At 44.3% G+C, this 19295-nt stretch overlaps 1 protein-coding gene across 1 annotated transcript in view; it reads left to right on the top strand.

The window, feature by feature from the left end:
- The window catches only part of FAM91A1 (family with sequence similarity 91 member A1), a 261796-nt gene that overhangs the window by 178304 nt on the left and 64197 nt on the right, over positions 1-19295 (top strand). The window contains exons 19-20 of the mRNA XM_086966190.1: positions 5900-5972; positions 10046-10198. Of these exons, the coding sequence (XP_086822316.1) occupies positions 5900-5972; positions 10046-10198 (226 nt within the window). The remainder of the gene's footprint in view (positions 1-5899; positions 5973-10045; positions 10199-19295) is intronic.

Consider the following 19295-nt stretch of genomic DNA (forward strand, 5'->3'; position numbering starts at 1 on the left):
CCCAGAACGCGCTGCTGGATGAGGCATTCAAGGAGGAAATTCGAGGGGACAGTGAAGTATATTTTGAGAACAATGAGGGGTCGAGGAGACTGCTGCTGTCTTGTGGGACGCCTTCAAGGCTGTCATACGAGGACAATGTATTGCACGTTAAAGGCCTTAAAGGCCGTTAAAGGCCATTAGAGGGACGCTGGCAGGGCTGGAAAAAGAGATTAAGGAATTGGGCAAGAAAATGTGTGGGTGTGGTGATCGAGAAACAGCGGGCCTTCTTAAAACTAAGCTTCTGGAATTTGAGGAGGAAGCTGCTAGGGAGATTACATTTCTTGGAAAATATGCAGAGGCCCGGCGCTATGGGGAGGGTGATCGGCCGGGGCATACACTGGTGATTATGATACGACCAATGGCAGGGGCGGCATATGTTTATGTAGTTAAAGATGTAGAGGGCGACATTGTGAGGGGTCAGGAGGGAGTTTTGCAGGCGTTCAAGAAGTTCTACTCTATCCTTTACAAGACGACTGGGATTGCGGAGAATAGCACCATGACAGATTTTCTAGACTCAATTGCCTTAGCGTGGTTTAATGACACTCGTAGATTGTATATGGATTTACCCATAACAAAAGAAGACGTGATTCAAGTGATTAAGAGCTTACCGTTAAATAAGGCCCCCGGCCCTGATGGCCTGACCACTGCTTTCTACAAGGCGTATGCTGAGGAGCTGGCTCCAAGGCTGCTGGCCGTTTGTCAGGAGGTACTGGAGACGGATGTTCTGCCCCAATCAATGAGAGAGGCTATGATCATTACGCTGTTGAAGCCTGATAATGCGATAATTGAATTGGACTCCTATAGACCTCTTTCTTTGATAAATGTCGATGCCAACATCTATGCCAAACTACTGGCAAACAGACTCAACCACTGTTACCGATGATTGCCCTCCCTGATCAATCAGGCTTTATTCCGGGGAGATCAACGTTGCATAATTTGCGCACATTGTTCTCTGTTATACATTATTTACATCCTAGTGTTCAGGCTGTGGCGATTTTTCTTGATGCCACCAAGGCATTTGACTCCTTGGAGTGGTCATATTTGTTTTTGGTATTACAACAAATGGGTTTCAGCCCCTTATTTCTTAAACGTATAAAACTGTTATATGAAGCACCTGAAGCTCTTGTACGGGTAAACGGTATGGTGTCAAGCCCTTTCCGCATATCGAGGGGTACGAGACAAGGCTGCCCATTGTCGCTGTTATTATTTGCCATAGCTATGGAACCGTTAGCTGCACGGATACGGCAGCATCATACCGCTAGAGGAATAGGATTTAGCGTGCACAGCCTGGTGATATCTCTTTATGCTGATGAAACCCTCTATATTCTTGACCCGGGAATGAACCTTGACCCAGTGTTGCAGGAGTTTATAAGATTCGGAGGCTTTGCAGGTATTACTATAAATTGGTCCAAATCCGTAATGTTTCCACTAACCGATGGCACAAAGGAAGTTTGCTCTGAATTCCCCATACGAGGGGAGGCTACTGAAGTTAAATACCTGGGGGTGTGGTTGAGCCGAAATCTCCAAGATATTTGTACACTGAACTTTGGAAGGGCCTATGCATGGCTTGAGGGGAAGGTGGCTCTCTGGTCCCGGCTGCCTCTATCTGTGGCAGGTAGAATAGCACTGACACAAACGGTTATTCTGCCTAAGTTTCTCTATTTATTTGTGAATGTGTCAATACCACTTACTAAAAATGTTTTGGGTTTGCTGCGTTCGCAGTTGTTGTCCTTGGTGTGGGCGGGAGGGCAGGCCAGAGTCTCCTGGGATCTTCTGACTCTTCCATTGCAGCAGGGAGGGCTTGGGGCTCCTGATATGCATCTGTATGCATTGTGCGCGCAGGCTCAATGTCTTCATTTTTTGGTGCACGAGACCCCGTTTCAACCCCATGTCGCGGTTGAAAGAGATGCAGTGGCGCCGACCCCGTTGGCTGTAGCGCTATATCGTAGTGTTGGTCGGCCAAGGGAGGATGTCGATACGGCTGGAACGCTAATTTGGGTGTTGCGTGAATTGCAAAAGCGAGCGGGTATGATGACGCTATATGCGCCATCAATGCTGGAAAACAATCCCCTGTTGGCGTGTATGGAGAAGGGGTTGATAAGACTTTGATTGCTGCGCTAAAGTTGCATACGTTTGCTGACCTATATCCGGAGGGCCTCTTTAGGCCTCCCCCTCTGGCTACTGATGATGGCGAGGTGCCGTTCGCTGAGAGATTTTTATATCATCAATTACGCATAGCATGTCACTCGCTAAACGCACAATTCACTGATGCTCCCCCAATAATATTACAGCTGGAAAATATATTGAAGACGCAATCAGCCAAAAAATTGATAACAAGACTGTACACGGTCATGCAGGCGAACTATCCAGTGTTGAAGCCCAGGTCCATGGAACTCTGGAATGGGGAGCTCTGTCCACAGATGACAGAGGAGCAGTGGGGATATTGCTATAGTCAGTTGACAGAATTGCCTCCTAACTACCGTCTGTGGTTAATTCAATTTAAATTCTTGCATAGGTATTACCGGACCCCAGTGAGTTTGCATCGCATGCGGCTGAGGGATGATGCCAGGTGTTGGAGGTGTGGGCAGGATCGGGAATACCTTCCTTCATGTGGCGTGGGAATGTTCGCACCTGCACGGTTTTGGGGTGAGATATTTAGTGCAGTAAATCAGATTATTGGAAGAGAGGACCCCCCATCTCCGCTTCTGGGGATTTTAGGGTACGTGCGTGCGTGCGACGGTGCCAAACAGGTTTAAGTTACATGCTTTTCTGTTGCTGTATGCTCTTAGACCGGTTGCACTTCGTTGGGGCAGGAAACGAGTACCAGACTTTAAGGCTTGGCTGCTAGATGTGACATATGGCCACGCCCAGTAAAAACTGTTCTGGGAGCAAATGCCCTCCACGTCCCACCCAAAGGACATCTGGGAGCCGTTCCTGGAATGGTCGAGGGTGTCTGCTGAACGGGTGTTACAAGACATGGGGTCCGCTGAGACGGAGTAAATACTCGGTTAACTCTGTATGGGATAATATGATATGTATATCTCTGATGACTCCTATGTTCTGCTGCTGTATTCCCTTCCTTGGTATATGTCTGTAAACAGGACGTGTATAATTATGTGATAATGATGGTACAAGGATGTGAAGATGGGCTGGACATGATGGCCTAGATTCCTGCGCCTCTGCAGTTTCGCTTAGTTTTTGTCCTTTGAAATATCTCCCGAATGTTAATGTGTAATGATTTTCTATATGGCGTTGCGGCTTGTGCTGGGTACGAAATGCTGTGATGTAAATTGAATTCTGTGATTTCTCTAGGATATGACTGGCTCAATGTTGGCACATAATGCCTTGTTTTGTTCTATGTAAAAAAACGAAATGAATACAATTTAAAAAATAAATAAATAAAAAGGCAAGGACTCAGTCAAAGAGTGATAGGAGAGGTAGCAGGGTTCTGGGAGAAGATGTGTACTGTTACTGCATTGTTTTTTTCACAGAGGTGCATCTTCAACTTTTTCCTAAACTGGAGTAGGTCTGGAGTGGTCCAGATTTCTGTGGAGATGTTCTACCAGACCCTGGCATCATAGATGTAAACTAAGCCTGCAGCCTTGCCTTTTTTCTCTCCTTTGTTTACACTTTTGAAGGTGTCCAGCTGTGGGTGACTAAGAGGCATTGAAGATGGGGAGCATGAGTGCAAGAAAGCAGCAGTGCTGGCTGTGATGGCTTTGTAAAACTACAGCTGGTTTTGAAGATGCTGCAGCCCACAGGGGAGTTAATAGAGTTTCACCAGCATGGGGGATGATGTGAGCATATTTCTTCAGGCCCTGGATGAGAAACGCAGCTGCGTGGGGGATGCCATTAAGGGGAGCATGATGGAGTCTGAACACTACTAGTGAAGGGCATAGGGAGTGAGTCGTGTTTGAGCCTGCATAGTGTGGTTGACGGTGGGATAGGCAACTGTTGTGAAGGCAACTGAGATGTTCAGCATTATCACGAGGCGGGGTCACCTTCTTCTGTGTCAATAGGGTGTTGTCTACAATGTGTAGGGTAGTGATCTCTATGATGCAGTGTTATCTGGAGCCAGATTGATAGTGGAGCAATAGGTGGCTATCACTGGTGTGATTTTAGAGTTCAGCGTAGACTGGTTTTTTTGCTGATGAAGCGTAGGTGAGTGCTGGGCTGGTAGTGGGTGAGGTCATCAGTGTCTAGTGCAGGGTTCTTTAAGAATGTCTTCTGGGAAGATGCCTTAAGAGAAGAAGGAGCTGAAACTAATTAGGGAGAAGAGAGCTTCACCTGAGAGAGCATTGGAAGTGCTTTTGACGGAGTTAAGTGTGTTAGTGGGTTGTGCAAGAAATGGTGCTTTGAAGTATTGCAGGATTGCCTGAGAAGGGGTGGATGCAAATGAAGAAAGCCTTTGCGTCGTCTTGTGTCCTTTTTTACTGAAGAGGTTACTGACATTACACTTGTCTGTTGAGGGTCGAATAGTAGGGTCAGTCCGAGTGTTCCAGTGTTTTATTGTCTTGAAAAGAATTTTACTCCTGTTGGTGGCTTCATTTATGTTGTTGGTAGAGTACATTGCTTAGGCTTGTGTGGCGAGCTGTCTGTGTGTTTTGCAGAGGGACTTCTGTATAATGACGTCAATGAGGTTCTTTTCCTCCATTTGCTTTATTGTCTGCCAGTGGGGCACTTAATTGTCAGCAAGATCTTTAGAGTACCAGGGTGCTTAGGGTTTTGGGTGCATTTGTTTAATTTGGAGTGCAGATTTTCACATAGTTTTCCCAAAAAGTGTATTGTGACCTCTGTGTGCTTTAGAAACTGAACAGAAGCTTCACCTTTGTGGAAACTAAGAACACCTTAAAAAAAGGTTTGGGTGGAATCAGTTTTATAATAAACTAGACAACTTTCTACCTCCAGAAAAATCTCATGATGTGATCAGGTATACTAGCAATTTGCGAGAACATCCATTACCTTGAGTCGAAGTGAGGCGATGAAAGCTTGTGATTATGTCCTGGGAGGAGCCTCACTAAGGAGACCCAAAAACTGAGGCCCCTAAGACAATTCTGTTGTCTGTTTTGTTACATTGCATCCCGTAAACAGGTTTGTATACAAGGGGCTACTTGTACCAGCAGGAAAGATTATGCTATGCAAATGGGAAATGACTCGCTCAACTTGACCAAACACCTTTCATAAATATTATGATCTTAATTTAGTGCTGAAAATGATCTGGGATCTTAGTTGAGAAAAAACATCTTTAACTAGATCTAAGAGATTCCTTTTATATCATACTAATAAAGAGTGGCTCCTCGCAGACTCCACTACCCCCCACGCAGCCCCGCCACAGCTCCACCCCACAGCGTTACCTCTGCAAGCCGCCACTGCTATTAAATGCATTAAACATTTGGTTCCTCACATTTGCCATGTATCATTCCTGATTCAGCTCGAGTTTCTGAATCATGATGTTGCTATAGGTTTTGCTTGTTTGTTCATCATATGCATTGCCTGCCTTTGGTTGACCCTGCCTGGGACACTTCCATGGCATATAATTCGTTGTGTATGTCACACATTTGCAGCACAAGTAGGGCACAAACTACTCTTCTTTACTGCTATAATTTGTTCATCTTTTATGAATCAAGGCATTATATATAATATGGGAATTATGCATCTGTGATGGGCGTGAATCTATGTGAAAGCACATAGTTGTGAAGCAGCCAACCTATATGTTTAACTTGTTAACCCTCCTGAAACTGCTATACTTGATATTTTCAGTTAATTAAATACATGTTCTAGGAACATTCATTTTGGTTCACGCAAAGTAAGCATAACCCAGAATCGTTCTATAAATCTGTTTTTATTTTTTTACATTTAGGGACATGGCTTGTATGGCATGGGGGAAACCGTTTATGTTCCTTTTCCGTTTGATGAAGCAGAACTTCAAGGAGGTAGATATGTTTTTAATTATTTATGTCCCTCATAAAACAGTATTCTTCCAACATTTAAGGGTGTGATCACATAGTATATTGTCGGTAAAATGAAAAAGAAAACTTGTCAACTATTTGTATATCAGCCATTCTTTGGTTTTTGTGTGGAATATGTTGGTATATATTTTGTATATGTACGATCATCAACTTAAAAAAATACACTAGTCATCCTAGTTCATAATTTAACAGTTTCCCCTATTTTGAGGTTTTTGATCAATGTAGATTTGCAGTATGACAGTGGTGCACAGTTTTATCTTTTGACAAATGATGAAGAATGTTTTCAGTTCTGTTTGTGTGGGTTCCCAGTTCCCCGCTTGTTTGGACTCCCATAGATCGCTTGCTGCTGTCGGAGTGTACCAGCTATCTGTTGGCTCCCAGCACATGGGGTGATAGGCGGGGGAAACTTCCCTGGATTTCGCTACTTTCACCATTGGCACAGTGCACAAAGACATTTTCGGTCACAGACTGAGAACATCTCAGCTCAAAGATGACACTAGAATAACTTTGACTTTCACAAATGAGGTCCTCTTGATGCGTCTGCCCGAAGACTACTGCAAATTACAAACCCAACATTACCCAGGGAATATCAATCTTTTGTTGTATATTTACACACAGTCTCATACTATATTAGTTATCTAGCTTGATGGCTTCAACTGTTTCCAGGGCCACAATTATCATCAATCTGCTCTAACTTTAGCAATAGCCAAACTAACTAGACCAAAGATGCAAATTACTGACATACTTTTCCATTTAAGCTTGACTCACTATCTACATATTTTCTTTAACCATCAACCTCCTAGTTTACTGAGCTACCCGCTGAGTGGAGTGTTGTCAACCTCAAGTACAGCTAGGTTCAGTTTACCCCTTCACTTACATTCACTGTTACTAATCGTCATTAGGTGAACTTTGCTGATCTGGTTTGTTTGTAGTTATGAGCAGATCGCTTTAAGTGGACCAAGACTTGATGATCTCCCTGGTCCAGTCCTCCGTTTATTTAACTTTATGTGATGAATATACTATTCTTAATACAGACAGGCAGGCTTCTAAGAAGGTAGGACAGCACTTGTATAATATTGAAATACTTAAACGTGACCTATGAACATTTGCCTCCTTTTAGCATATTCCAGTGAAATTTGCAATTAACTTATTTGATGACTTGAATAGGGATCACCATAATCTCTCGATTCATAGATTTTTCTTTCCTTTTGCTTACTTTGGTTCTTGATATTCTATTTAAGTTGATGATGGAAGATAGTCTCAGTGGGGGACTTCAATTTATGGGACAGCTTTGCTTCCCTGACGTTTACTGGGTTTCAGTCATTAAATTGCCTAAGCACAATAAAAAGCATAGCCTGTGTTGCATGTAGTAGATAAAATACATTGGATCAATATTATGCTGAGAACTAGTGTTGGATATATTATGTTACCATCAACTTCCATCTTACCTGTTTTATTAAAATGCAGGGCAAAAATTGAAACTCTGTTTGTGAGCATAGCAATCTTAGGAATCTCAAGCATGACACAGTTTTACTTTTGCGAGTGCAGAAACTTACAAAGGTCTCTCATTCGTTAGATCCTGACATAATCACTGACGTTTATCATGAGATATTAGAAAGCATTCCTGGCATCTTGATTTACAAGATACATAGGAGTTTCAAAATGGGTAGTAAATCCAACAGATGGCTTGCATCTAACACAAGAATGGGCAAATCTCAACTGCGTAAATATCAGCATGCTGACAGAAGAACAATTCATAGGCTAGTCTAACAGTCTTGCAGGAAAATAAAAAGGACTACAAAAAAACAAATACTGCACATAGTATCTCTTCACTGCCAATATTGTGACCGGTAGGAAGAGTCTCAGATACATTTTCAAGACCTATTCTTGATATATCTGATTGATGTCACAATGTAGATTCTGAAAGTGTTGTTAAAAGAATTTACACTTTTTTGTCACCAAAGGCAATAATATTGCAAATAAAAGTTTCGATCACAAGGATGGATAAAAGAGACCATATCAAGTTGTATTTCAAAGTAATGGTGTCGTCTAACTGAGAACTGTTTTATTTTAAATCGGTTTCTATAGATAATGGCATAGAAATATTAAAATCATTATGAATCTGCGAAGGCGGCCTGAGCCCATCAGTAATTGTAAAGCAATGCGCGACTGCCTCTTTTAGTTTTGGCTCCATTCAAGATTTCCTTTTACAGGCCTAGATTAACTCCCCTGTAAAAGGGGAGTTATTAGATCAAACCTATTTGTGATGTGCTGGTCTTATAGTCCCGGAAAAACTGCTGCAATTATTCATCTGCATAAGTTTATGGAGGTCATTCTGTAGTTGGAAAATCTCCATATGGTTTCATGCCCTATCAAAACTAAGTAAATAGATTGCTAGATGTACAAAAAGTCCATCTACTCTATCATTGGCAAAGGTGTACATCATTAACGAGGGCATAACGTCCTTACATTTCTGTAGGTAGCCATCAATAGCCTAAACTCTCCCATTACCTTATTAAGGCTGGTGCACACTCAACTGCTAGCTCTAGACCTGTAAAATGCCTTTGGCTCATTAAGTTGACAATATTTATTCCAGGTGCTTAGGACATTTGCTTTAGGAAGAAGCGTGATAAGATAGATTTCTCTATTCTATATGACCCTTCACGCCGGAGTGCACACTGAGAAAGTGAAATCAACCCCTTGTGTCTGAAAGAGGCTTGTCAGGGCTGTCCTAGGAATACACACTGCTGTTTGCTCTTGCAGTTGAACCCTTTGCTGTCAAGATGAGAAGAGAGGTACAGCAGTGGGACATTCCCCTGATTGAGGGGTTGGGGGGAGGGGGGGGACGGGGGGGTGTTCTACACACAGTGTCGCTGTGCACAGATTAATTACATTATTCATCAAGGATGTGAGAAGCTTTTATAGCTTATGCAGCACAATATTATAGCTTATGCCTATTGCAGCTACCTAACACAATTTTGCAAAAGTGTTAAGTTGGGCCTCAACTGTGCCGTCTTGCTTTTTTGCTACCAACTGTGGACTGGCCCAGAATATGGTAGGCTCAAGTAGCGATGTAATTAGATGATGGCAATCCACCTTCCACCACTGTTGACATGTTCTGACTGATACAATGACTTTTACAACCCTATTTATGATTTTCAAGGGATGTATTAGTGGTTTGTGACTGGAATTTGAGTTGCAAACCATTCTCCGATATCCAAAGGTGGGGGGATACCTGGTTTGTAAAGGGGAAAGCTAATGTAGGGATGGAGGTCTGCTGACCTGCATTCAGGGCCAGTCACAGAGGGTCTCAAATAGCAAAATGCCTTGTTATTATTTGTTAGGCATACCTTAAAGATGCCTTTTTGAGACGCCATAGACATTTTTAATTTGTGAAGTGACCTGTTAGCACATAGTTGCTTTACAAATTGCGAATGGGAATAGTACATCATGCCTTTTAAGATAATTTAAAAAAAATTATCTTTAAGATAATTTCTTTTTCTTTTAACCTTTCAGGTCTACCTGATTTTGTGGGGTACATTAGTATTACAACGTTGTTTTATGGGTGTTTTGTCCTATGCCATGTGCCAACAGAGTATATATTATTCATATCAACATAGTCTGCATTCATACTGCATATGCTTTATTGAACTCTGTAGATACTAAATTGAAAATAAGTGACACTAAGCAGGATTGCGCAACATAGGCCATGGATTGCCAGTTGCAGACCAGGTTTATAGTATATTTACAAAAGCTTAGTTTAAATACAATTTGTGTATAAGCAGACAATTTATATAGTTTATTGTGATCTGGTCAATCCATCCCTTGAATTGTACGCCTCTGCAGTAGGAAGGAGTTATTTGCTCAGATGTTTCCATGTCCAATATCTAACCAAACGCCCTTCCTTTGAAAAATAGTACTTCCTCAGACGCTTCCAACTTATTTTCAAAAAATGTGTAAGTTTATTTCTTGTGTGGAAAATATCAAGTCCGTACAGAATGGTTACCTTATCTAAACATCTTACGTTTGCAATTCAGATTTTTCTAACTTGAATATGGGTGTTCATCAAGCTTTGAGACGATTACAAGAGAAAATAGACTTAAAACATTTTTGTGGCTACATCACCATGCTGAATTCATACAGCCGACATGTTTACCACCGGAAACTAAGCGACGCGTCGGAAGAAAAAGGTCAGTGTACAGTTGAATTTTAAGTCACAAAATATTTTTTTCAGGTATAATTCCTTGTGGTAGACCTACAAGAAATAAAGAACAATAACCCCCTGCATATTAAGGTGTTAAAGATAATATAGAACCCTGTTTATTTCTTGCTCTAATTGCTTAGTTCCTACTTTAACTATTTTAAAGTATAGATTCAAGTTACTAATGAGAGGTGCCATTGGGAGAGGAGTTGGCATAACTGCTGGAGCGGGCGACCTCAAATCTGGGGAACCGGGATAGAGCATTGGCAAGGATGCGCAACATCCTGAGATTCTTAGCAAAATCACTTATTCTCCCTGTGCCTAACAAAAAAAATGAATGTATCCTCATGTAATGCAACTGATGCTCGTGTAAAGCGCTCTGATACCCTATACCTTCGGGTCAAGTTCACGTTATATAAAACTCCGTAGTAAACAAACAAATGCATCATCATAATGCAGCTTTATACACAAAAACCGTCTCCTACCTTTTATTTTAAAAGAGTATGTGAAGCACAGCTACCACTGCTATGTTTGAGTAATACGGCTAAGCTGAAACAGTGTATAAACATTTGTATTGCAATGACACATTGTCCGTGTTATAATTTATAGACATCAACCTTAATTGTTCTAGAAATGTCTCTCAAAATACTATATATGTTGTTGCAGCATGCTCTCTTTATTTACATTCATCAGTGTTTGTTCAAACATGTAAAAGTCAAGATAAATGCTATGTGCAGTCCCCTTCTTCAAGGGATTATTGCTTGATTCTCCCTACTTTTTGGACCTAGACTTGGACATATTCATTTTCCCCAGCCCTCTTTTGCTTTTATGTTAGTTATTTGCCCTACAGTGTCCCTTTGTTAATAGGCTATAGCTAAGCTTGCTCATGTATCTGTTGGGGTGTATTTGAAGTTGACCCCTGTTCATGTTAAAAGAGGTCCCTGTCAGGTATGTTTCACCCGTATGAGTCTCAAGGTGCTGGGGGGTTGCTGGTCACACTGGATGGAGGATCATTTGAAGAGGCAGGTCTTGAGGTTAGCCTTGAATTGGGTCAGTGACACGGATTGCCTGAGGTGGAGGGGCAGGGTGTTCAAGGTCTTGACGGCGAGGTAGGAGAATGAACTTTCTCCAGTTCTGGTCTTGTGGATCCTGGGGACGGAGGCTAGAGTGAGTTGGGCAGAGCGGAGTTGTCTGGCGGGTATGTGGAATGCGAGGCGGTGGTTTGCGTTTGCTAGCTTGCGTATGCTGGTTCTTTGTCGTGTAGAGCTTTGTAGGTGTGAGTTAGGAGCTTGAAGGTGATCCACTGAATGGCTGGGAGCCAATGTTAATTTCCGTTGGTTTGCACTGCCAGCTTTGTGCAGGGTCTGCTTTCACTTGATATGCATGGTTCACATTCGCCAGGAATGTTCAGTTCTCCAGCATTTGGCCTTTCATATATTTTCCTGCTGGATCCATTCCCCAGCATCCAGATGGGAATCCCCAGTAACTTTAATTAGCTGTGAACCGTGTTAAAATACCCACAGGCCTCAACAACAGTGTTTTAGTAGCACATACACCTTGTTTGAAACCAGGCAAACTTCAGTCAATGAGGTGGGAGTGCTAAGCTCTCCTACTGCCCATAGAGGCCACCACAGCTCAGATATCTACTACTTTCTATTTGTGTGTGAGAGAGTCCCCGAATAGAGCTCTACTTTGAGTTCTTGGTGGCCTTATCCTATTATGTTTCTAGTCTACCCTGGAACTAAATTGGCCTTATTTTCATCTTTCGGAGTACTGTAAGTTGTTTTTAGGGTACTTTTATAGGAAAGCTCTGCTTTCAGGGCTTGGGAGTCCTCTCCTCTGTCACCAAATATCCTCATGACTGACCGGAAAGAAAAAGTCTTTTCAATCTTGCTCTAACTGTGGACAGAAAAAGATCTATATTGAAGACCCACATGAGCATTGTGTGTATTGCCTTCATCTATTTCACAAGGCTTCATGCTGCAACATTTGTAAAACCTTTCCTGCTAAGACTGATAGATAGGGAGGTGAGGTTGGCACTGGAGAAAAAGAAATCTCCTCCTTCGGGGGATGCCCCATGTATGGGGATGATTCTGTTAGCAGTGCTCTCCACCAAGCACTTCCACCAACGCAGCACAAAACCGGAAACTGATTTCCAGAGCAGGACGTAAAATGTAAAGTGCCAGTAGTCACATCCTCACATGAAGAAAAATGGTGTTTCCTCTGGAGGACTAACAGCCTGTGCAAAAAACTGTATGTAAAGCTCACCCCCTTGAAAAACCCACAGTCGTTGATGGTCACATCAATGACATTACTATTGCTAGTTATGGGACAAGCCTCATCAACAACCTTAAAGAGGTAATCATAAACAACCTGGCCCTCGTTTATTACGATGACTCTTTTGCCAGCAAGATCATCACTGACTCTGACACAGACAAGAACCACCCCATTGATTTCTCTTTTTCAGCCGTCAATGATCTCATAGACACTTACTCCATCTTTCACAATCGCTGGCAAACCCTGGAATGACACATTTGAAGACTACCTCGTCAACGACGGATTTTTCAGCATAAGTTACTTTTCACCTATAAAAGTAAAGACAAGGCTACCCACCCAGATTCTGTACTCTGAGCTTAAGAGAGATCTCAATAACCAGCACGCATCGAAGACTGCCTCCAGTACAATGAAAGTGGATGAATTTGATGGACAGGCCCTAGATGAAGAGGAAGCCTACCAGGAGTATGAGTATCAGCCTCAGACCTTCGTAGCTGACAATCCATCTTATGGACCACTTCATGACTATAAGGAACAAGAGCACATGCAAGTGGCTGTTGCATTTTTTTTCCAACTTTGTAGCTGTAAGAAGCTGGCTTTTTATGTAGTATATCTAACTGAGGTACCCTATGTAGAAAGTCCAGACGTCCCTTATTGGCTTACAGGGGTTAAATTAATAATCCCAAATGTTCTTTTTGTGGTAGTGTAAGCGAGAAGTTTAGGTTTATTAGAGGGTAATGTTAATTATTTATTGAACACGCAGAGTCAATAAATGAGACATACACTCAAGAAGAAACTCAAGACCAATTTAGAAAAATATATTTTTATATCATGTTAGACTCCAAGATTATCAGAATCGAGTAAGTACTTTAGATGTTATCAAATATTACATAGCATGCGGTATCTTGTAGCTGTCTTTGTGCTTCTTGAATGTAGTCTATTTTCGGCCAGATAACAAGATTACTACCTTTTTATCAGCGGACCCGAGAGCAGAGGACGGCCCGGGACCAGGGTTCGATTCCCGGCGCGGCAGGTTTCTGGACCAGGGTTAGCGGACTCGATAATGCTCTCGCCTCGGTGCCCACTCTGATCAGTGATCACACTCGGCAACTCTGGGCATTAGCTTGCCTCATCTTCACTAACGGCCCCACCAGACCGCCTGGGATGCCTGGTCTCACCCTGGAGATACCCATTAAGGGACCATCTCTAAGGGAAGCCAGGAAGGGTTTCGCAGCGGTCGAAGCGCCTTGGGACCCTACGGGTAAGTAGTGCGCTATATAAATGCCTATACATTTACATACATTTACATTTACATTTACAATGTCATGTAATATGTGAGATCTTAAGCAGTGCATTGTGGGGCGTGAGTTATAGTTAGCTTAACGGCTGAATTTATCTTGGTTTGTACGAGTGAAATGTCAGCCTAACTAGAACGTTCCTGAAACCTGTGGTTTTTTCAGCAAATTTCTAAGGTTTGTTAACTAGCAGTCATGTTAGCAGTGTGGTGGAGTAAGGAGTCTGGGCCTCTGACAAGCTCTCATGAATCCAGTTGTGTAGGACTTGCAGTAGGTACAAGGAGGGGTCTTAGCCCCCAATGTCCCTCTGGAGTAAAGTGGACTTCAGCCCCCAAACAGTGCGGCAGGAGGTGCGCTTGCAGTGGTGGACAATGGTGGACAAAGGGGTTATGGCCTCCGAAGACCTCTTAGCAGTCCCACTGTGTGGGACTTAATGGAGGTAACAGGAGGGGCAGTTGGCCCAAGGACATTCTTGGGCACCAACTACCCCTCCTATTACCTCCAGTAAATCCCACACTGCAGGATTGCTGCGTTCTGACCACGCCCCCCTTTCTTCCCCACTCTCAGACACCTCTCCTAGTGGGCTCTTGGTTGGGGGATGAAGTCGCCTTGTCTCCTGAGGGTCCCTCGGGGCATCTGACCACCTCTCAGCAATCCCACTGTGTGGGGCTTACTGGCGGTAACAGGTGGGCTAGTTGGCCCTTAAGGGTCCTCCGCATCGAAGGGGACTACATCCTCAACCAAGAGCGCCCCAGGAGGCATGTTTGCAGAGTAGTGGAGAAAGGGTGGGGCCTCCGGCAAGTTGCCAGCTTCATTTTTTAGGTAGGGGTACTCCCCTTCCCTTTCACCCTTTTGGGCCCCAGGTATACCATCGGCTGGGACCTGACCCATTTTTTTCTTAAATTAAAAATGGAGGGAGGGCGGGAGGCCCCCCACACGAGGCCAATTTCGGCCCTGGGGACCCCATCCCCCAGGGCCAGGCATACGTTTCTATTTTAATACACAAGGGGAGGGGGGCTGTGGGGCCCCCTTCCCCAGAATGATTTCGTCCCTGGAGACCCCATCCCCAAGGCCCGGACAAATTGTAAAAAAAACATTTTTAGGGGGGGGCTTTTAAAAAATGTTTGGCCCCCTCTCCAGGTCAATTTCGGCCCCAGGGACCCCATTCCCTGTGGAACCCCCTGAGCATGCCTTGGGGGTCAGGGTGTTTCTACCAAAACCCCTTTTCTTGGTTTTTCACCTTTTTTCTTGTGACTCGGTTCAACCGAGTCACAAGATGGCTGCCAATACTTCCTCGTTTGAAGTGTTGGCAGCCAATCAGATTGCAGGCACAAGATCAGGAGGGTTCACGGATGCTCTGCGTCCCCATTTGGATAATAGAGAAATATTTAAATTTCTCAGGAGCTACACCATTTAACAAAAAGAGTGCTTTCTGAACCAAGAGCTACCTTTATACCAAATTTGGTGTAATTCCAGCAGTTCGGGCTTTAGCCTTGTCTAAAGTTTCCTATGGAAATTAACATGGACAAAACGCATTTTGGGACCCCCTTTTCTCTCAGCCCCTGCTTGACGAATCACCCAGAAACTTTCAACACAGCTGCTACCTGACTGCCACATTCATTTTGAGAATTTCACGAAGATTTGTCAAACAGCGCCAAAGATATTGGCAAATCAAAAAAAACTTTTCTTATGGAAACTAGGTACTAACTATAACTACCTTTTGCTACAGAGTTACAGAGACGTTAAAGTATGTGCCAATTGTGTTACAATTAGACCATTTTACCTTGTTTTTAGGGAAAGAACACTGGCACTGGGGCCTGGTTAGCAGGCACCCTGTGCACGTCATTTGATGAACATCAGTACAAGTGGCCATGACAAAAAGGGGCACTTTCCTACATCAGCAAATTATGGATATCTTTTAAAGATTGCTTCCTTGACAGATTGCAAGGCCATCTTTGCCTGCCCTTCCCTTAATTCCAGCTATATCTTCTTTCCACCCCCAACACCCCTTTCCCTGTAATTGACTTACCTCCCATAGCTGTCACACAACCACTGGGCCCGCAAACACCTAAGGACATGGGGATGAACACTAATCTGATTCTGAGTATTTTGATTTGGAAGAAGGTGAACTCCCGCAAGGAGACCACGGAGACAATGAGGAATAGGATTACTATATCTTACCAGATATCTGAAATAGCAGGCACCTGTTCATGAAGTGACACTTTCTTGATGTGAACGCAGCAACGGACTCAGCAGTGCCTGCTATTCCAGATGCCTGCATGGAAGATGTCCTGCAAAGGCACACCAGTGAAGAGTACAGTTATCGCCATACTCCATGTGGAACATGCCCTCACTGATGTGGAGTGAATGCTTCACATTGCTGTGGCAGAAGGTGATTCAGGCTAACAGTCAACATGCTATGAACATAATCAATTGTTCTGATGAATGTATGTCTTTTGTCTTGTCCATATAAAATCTAATTGACAGATTCATTCCGATGGAAGTCTGTAGGGACTTTATGTATTAATTTAGGGTTCTACAGAGCATGATTATGTCCCTTGTAACGTAGATAAAGGGTTCTTTCATAATAAATTCTTGCATTTTTCCAATCCTCCTTGCTGATGTTAGAGGCAGAGAAACATTGTGTTCGAGGCATATGAGCTGCAGATTACACACTATGCATAGTGTTGGGCCCGGAAGTTTGCAGTTTGTTTTGTTGTAGAATGTCTTTCGGAGTCCCGGGATAGGTGACCCGTCCTTAGGATGATACTGCGCATACTCATCGGCTCCATCCCCAGATTGTTTTTTGCCGCCACCGGGCTCGGATGTGTTTCTAGCGCTCCGTGTTGGAACCGATTTCCTTCGGCGCGCAATCCTCACCAAACTACAAAACTTAGTTTCGAACACTTTCCAGTCAACGCTAATCTCAAACACAGAGAATCTTGATTCCGGTCGACGGCCTTCGGGCCTACCTAGGCCGCAACTCCAGCTCATAGAAAGGACGCCATTTAAGAAGTGTTCTCATTGTGGGTCGAAGTTTCCCTACACAGACCTGCATGAGGTGTGTAACCTCTGTCTTTCTCTGGAGCACGAGGCAAAAGACTGTTCAGCTTGTGCCTCTTTCCGCTTTAAAAAGTCTATCCGGGACCGAAGAGCGAGGAGAACAATGGCTCAACGATCTTCAGCTCCGATTCCGGACGACATCTTCGAGGAGGGCGTAAACGTCCCTGAACAGCACGACGTCGACAGCAGCTCCGAAGCAGACAAATCCGAAGTAGAGGACGTCACTCCAGCGCAGCGGGTCGTAAGTTGGACCGTCGACCCCGACCCTTCCTTGACACACAAGGCCCCGGTCACACCCTTGCCCTCCAGCTCGGGTGCCAACCGGCAAACTGCTTCGACTGCCCATCTTCGGGCCCGGCTAAGAAGCTAATCAAGCCTTCAGGCGACTCAAGCTCGAGTCTACCTTCACACGGTGCCGACGCACATACACTGGCACCGAAAAAGGCAACGGCCCGACATCCAAGTCACCGGCACCGAAGCACACCAGTACCCCTTCGGCACCGAAAAACAGGCCAGAACCAAGCAGGCCTGCTTCAGATTCCAAAACTCCACCGGAACCGAAAAGGCCATCGGATCTGAAAAAGTAGTCGGATCCCAAAACAATACCGGAACCAAAGAAAACACTCGGAATCGAGGAAATCTTCGGAGCCCAAAAAGACGGCTGTCTCCCCCAGTGAAAGACATTACTAAAAAGCCAAAACAAGCCGCCTCGGTGCATAAGACTTCCTCCGCACCAAGGGATCCATCCCCAGCAGCGGATTTATCCTACCAAGACCCTGCTCAAAAGACTTTAGCCAAAGACCCAGTCACTGGACACCTAGTTTTGGCTCCAAAGAAGCGACCACTAGACACACCTGCTCCAGCTCTGCATTCCAAAAAGAAGGACATGGCTACCTCGCCTTGCCTTTAAGACTGCCTTCCCCTGCTCCTTCACCAGCATCCCCTATGACACCATACAGGGATGATAGCGCTGTTGACATGGGGGTGGGGGGGGGGGGGGGGATAACAAACCTGATCCAACAACGCCCACAGGATCCCATCCCCAGACCCCTGGGACAATTATTCAACCCCAGATTTCCCAAATGTCCCTCAAGATGACATTTACCCCTCAAGGCCTTCCCCACCGGAAGACACTATTGGGTTCAACAAACTAATTCACAGGGCTGCACATTATCATGGGGTAGACATATATACAGACCCTATTGCGGAAGACTTCCTTATGGACACATTGGATAATGCACAAAGGTCGTCCTCCATCTTGCCCATGCTAAAAGGAGTGCTCAAGCATGCTCCCGAAGTCATCAAAGACCAAGTCAGAACTCGGGTCATTAACCCTAGAATAGAGAAAAAATATAAGGCTGCTCCATCGAACCCGGCTTATAGTAAAGGCCCAGTACCACTAGACACACTGGTAGTTTCCAACGCACGCAAGATGGCAAACTCCCAAACATCGGGTGACGTTGCACCACCAGATAAAGAGTCTAAATTACTCGACGCATCAGGCAAAAGAACAGCATCTCAAGCATCAAATATGTGGCGCATCGCCAATACACAGGCACTACTTGCCAGATATGACAGGGCACACTATGATGAGCTAGAGTCACTAATGAGACACCTCCCTGACAAGTATAAAGATAGAGCAAACAAGCTCATCCAAGAAGGGAAGAATATCACAAATACCTCATTAGGTGCGTCCTTGATGCAGCGGACACAGCCTCTAGGGCAGTTAACACCAGCGTCCTGCTACGCAGACACGCCTGGCTGTGCATATCTGGTTTCAAACCCGAGGTACAAACAGCCATTCTAAACCAACCCTTTGATCAACAACATCTATTTGGGTCAGAGGTAGATGTATCATTAGAGAAAAGGAAAAAAGACACCGCCAAATCTATGGGAGCCTTGCAGTCGTAGGCTCCCAGACGTTCATTTCATCACTCAAACTATTGAGGTGCCACGAGAGGATATACATCAGACACAGCTTCCACCTCATACAAAGCCCCTGCACAGTCTATCCACAGTAAAGACTACCAAATGGGTGGGTATGCTGCTGGCCTCTTGCAGACCCTACATTGGCTGCCTATCCGTAAACGGATTGCTTTTAAGGCGTTAACTTTGGCCTACAAAGCTCTTCATGCTGTGGGAGCTAAGTATCTCCAAAGGAGACTCGCCTTTTACCACCCGGCCCGCTCTCTCAGATCAGAATCTCTGTTTCTTGCGGCTGTGCCACGCGTAAAGAGAACCCGCATTGGAGGCCGCTCCTTTGGATTGCTGGTGCCACAGTTGTGGAACACCCTGCCGCTGACACTTCGCGGAGCTACTAGTTTACTTGCATTCAGGAAGGGCCTTAAAACCTGGCTGTTTGCCCTCTAGGCTGTTTTCTTCTTCTGTTCTGCTTTCCACTATGCTTTTATCACTGTGTTGTGTTATTCTGCTGTAGGTCTCATTATCAAAAGC

Source organism: Lissotriton vulgaris, chromosome 4_1, assembly GCF_964263255.1.
Source record: "Lissotriton vulgaris chromosome 4_1, aLisVul1.2, whole genome shotgun sequence".
NCBI classification, from domain to species: Eukaryota; Metazoa; Chordata; class Amphibia; order Caudata; family Salamandridae; genus Lissotriton; species Lissotriton vulgaris.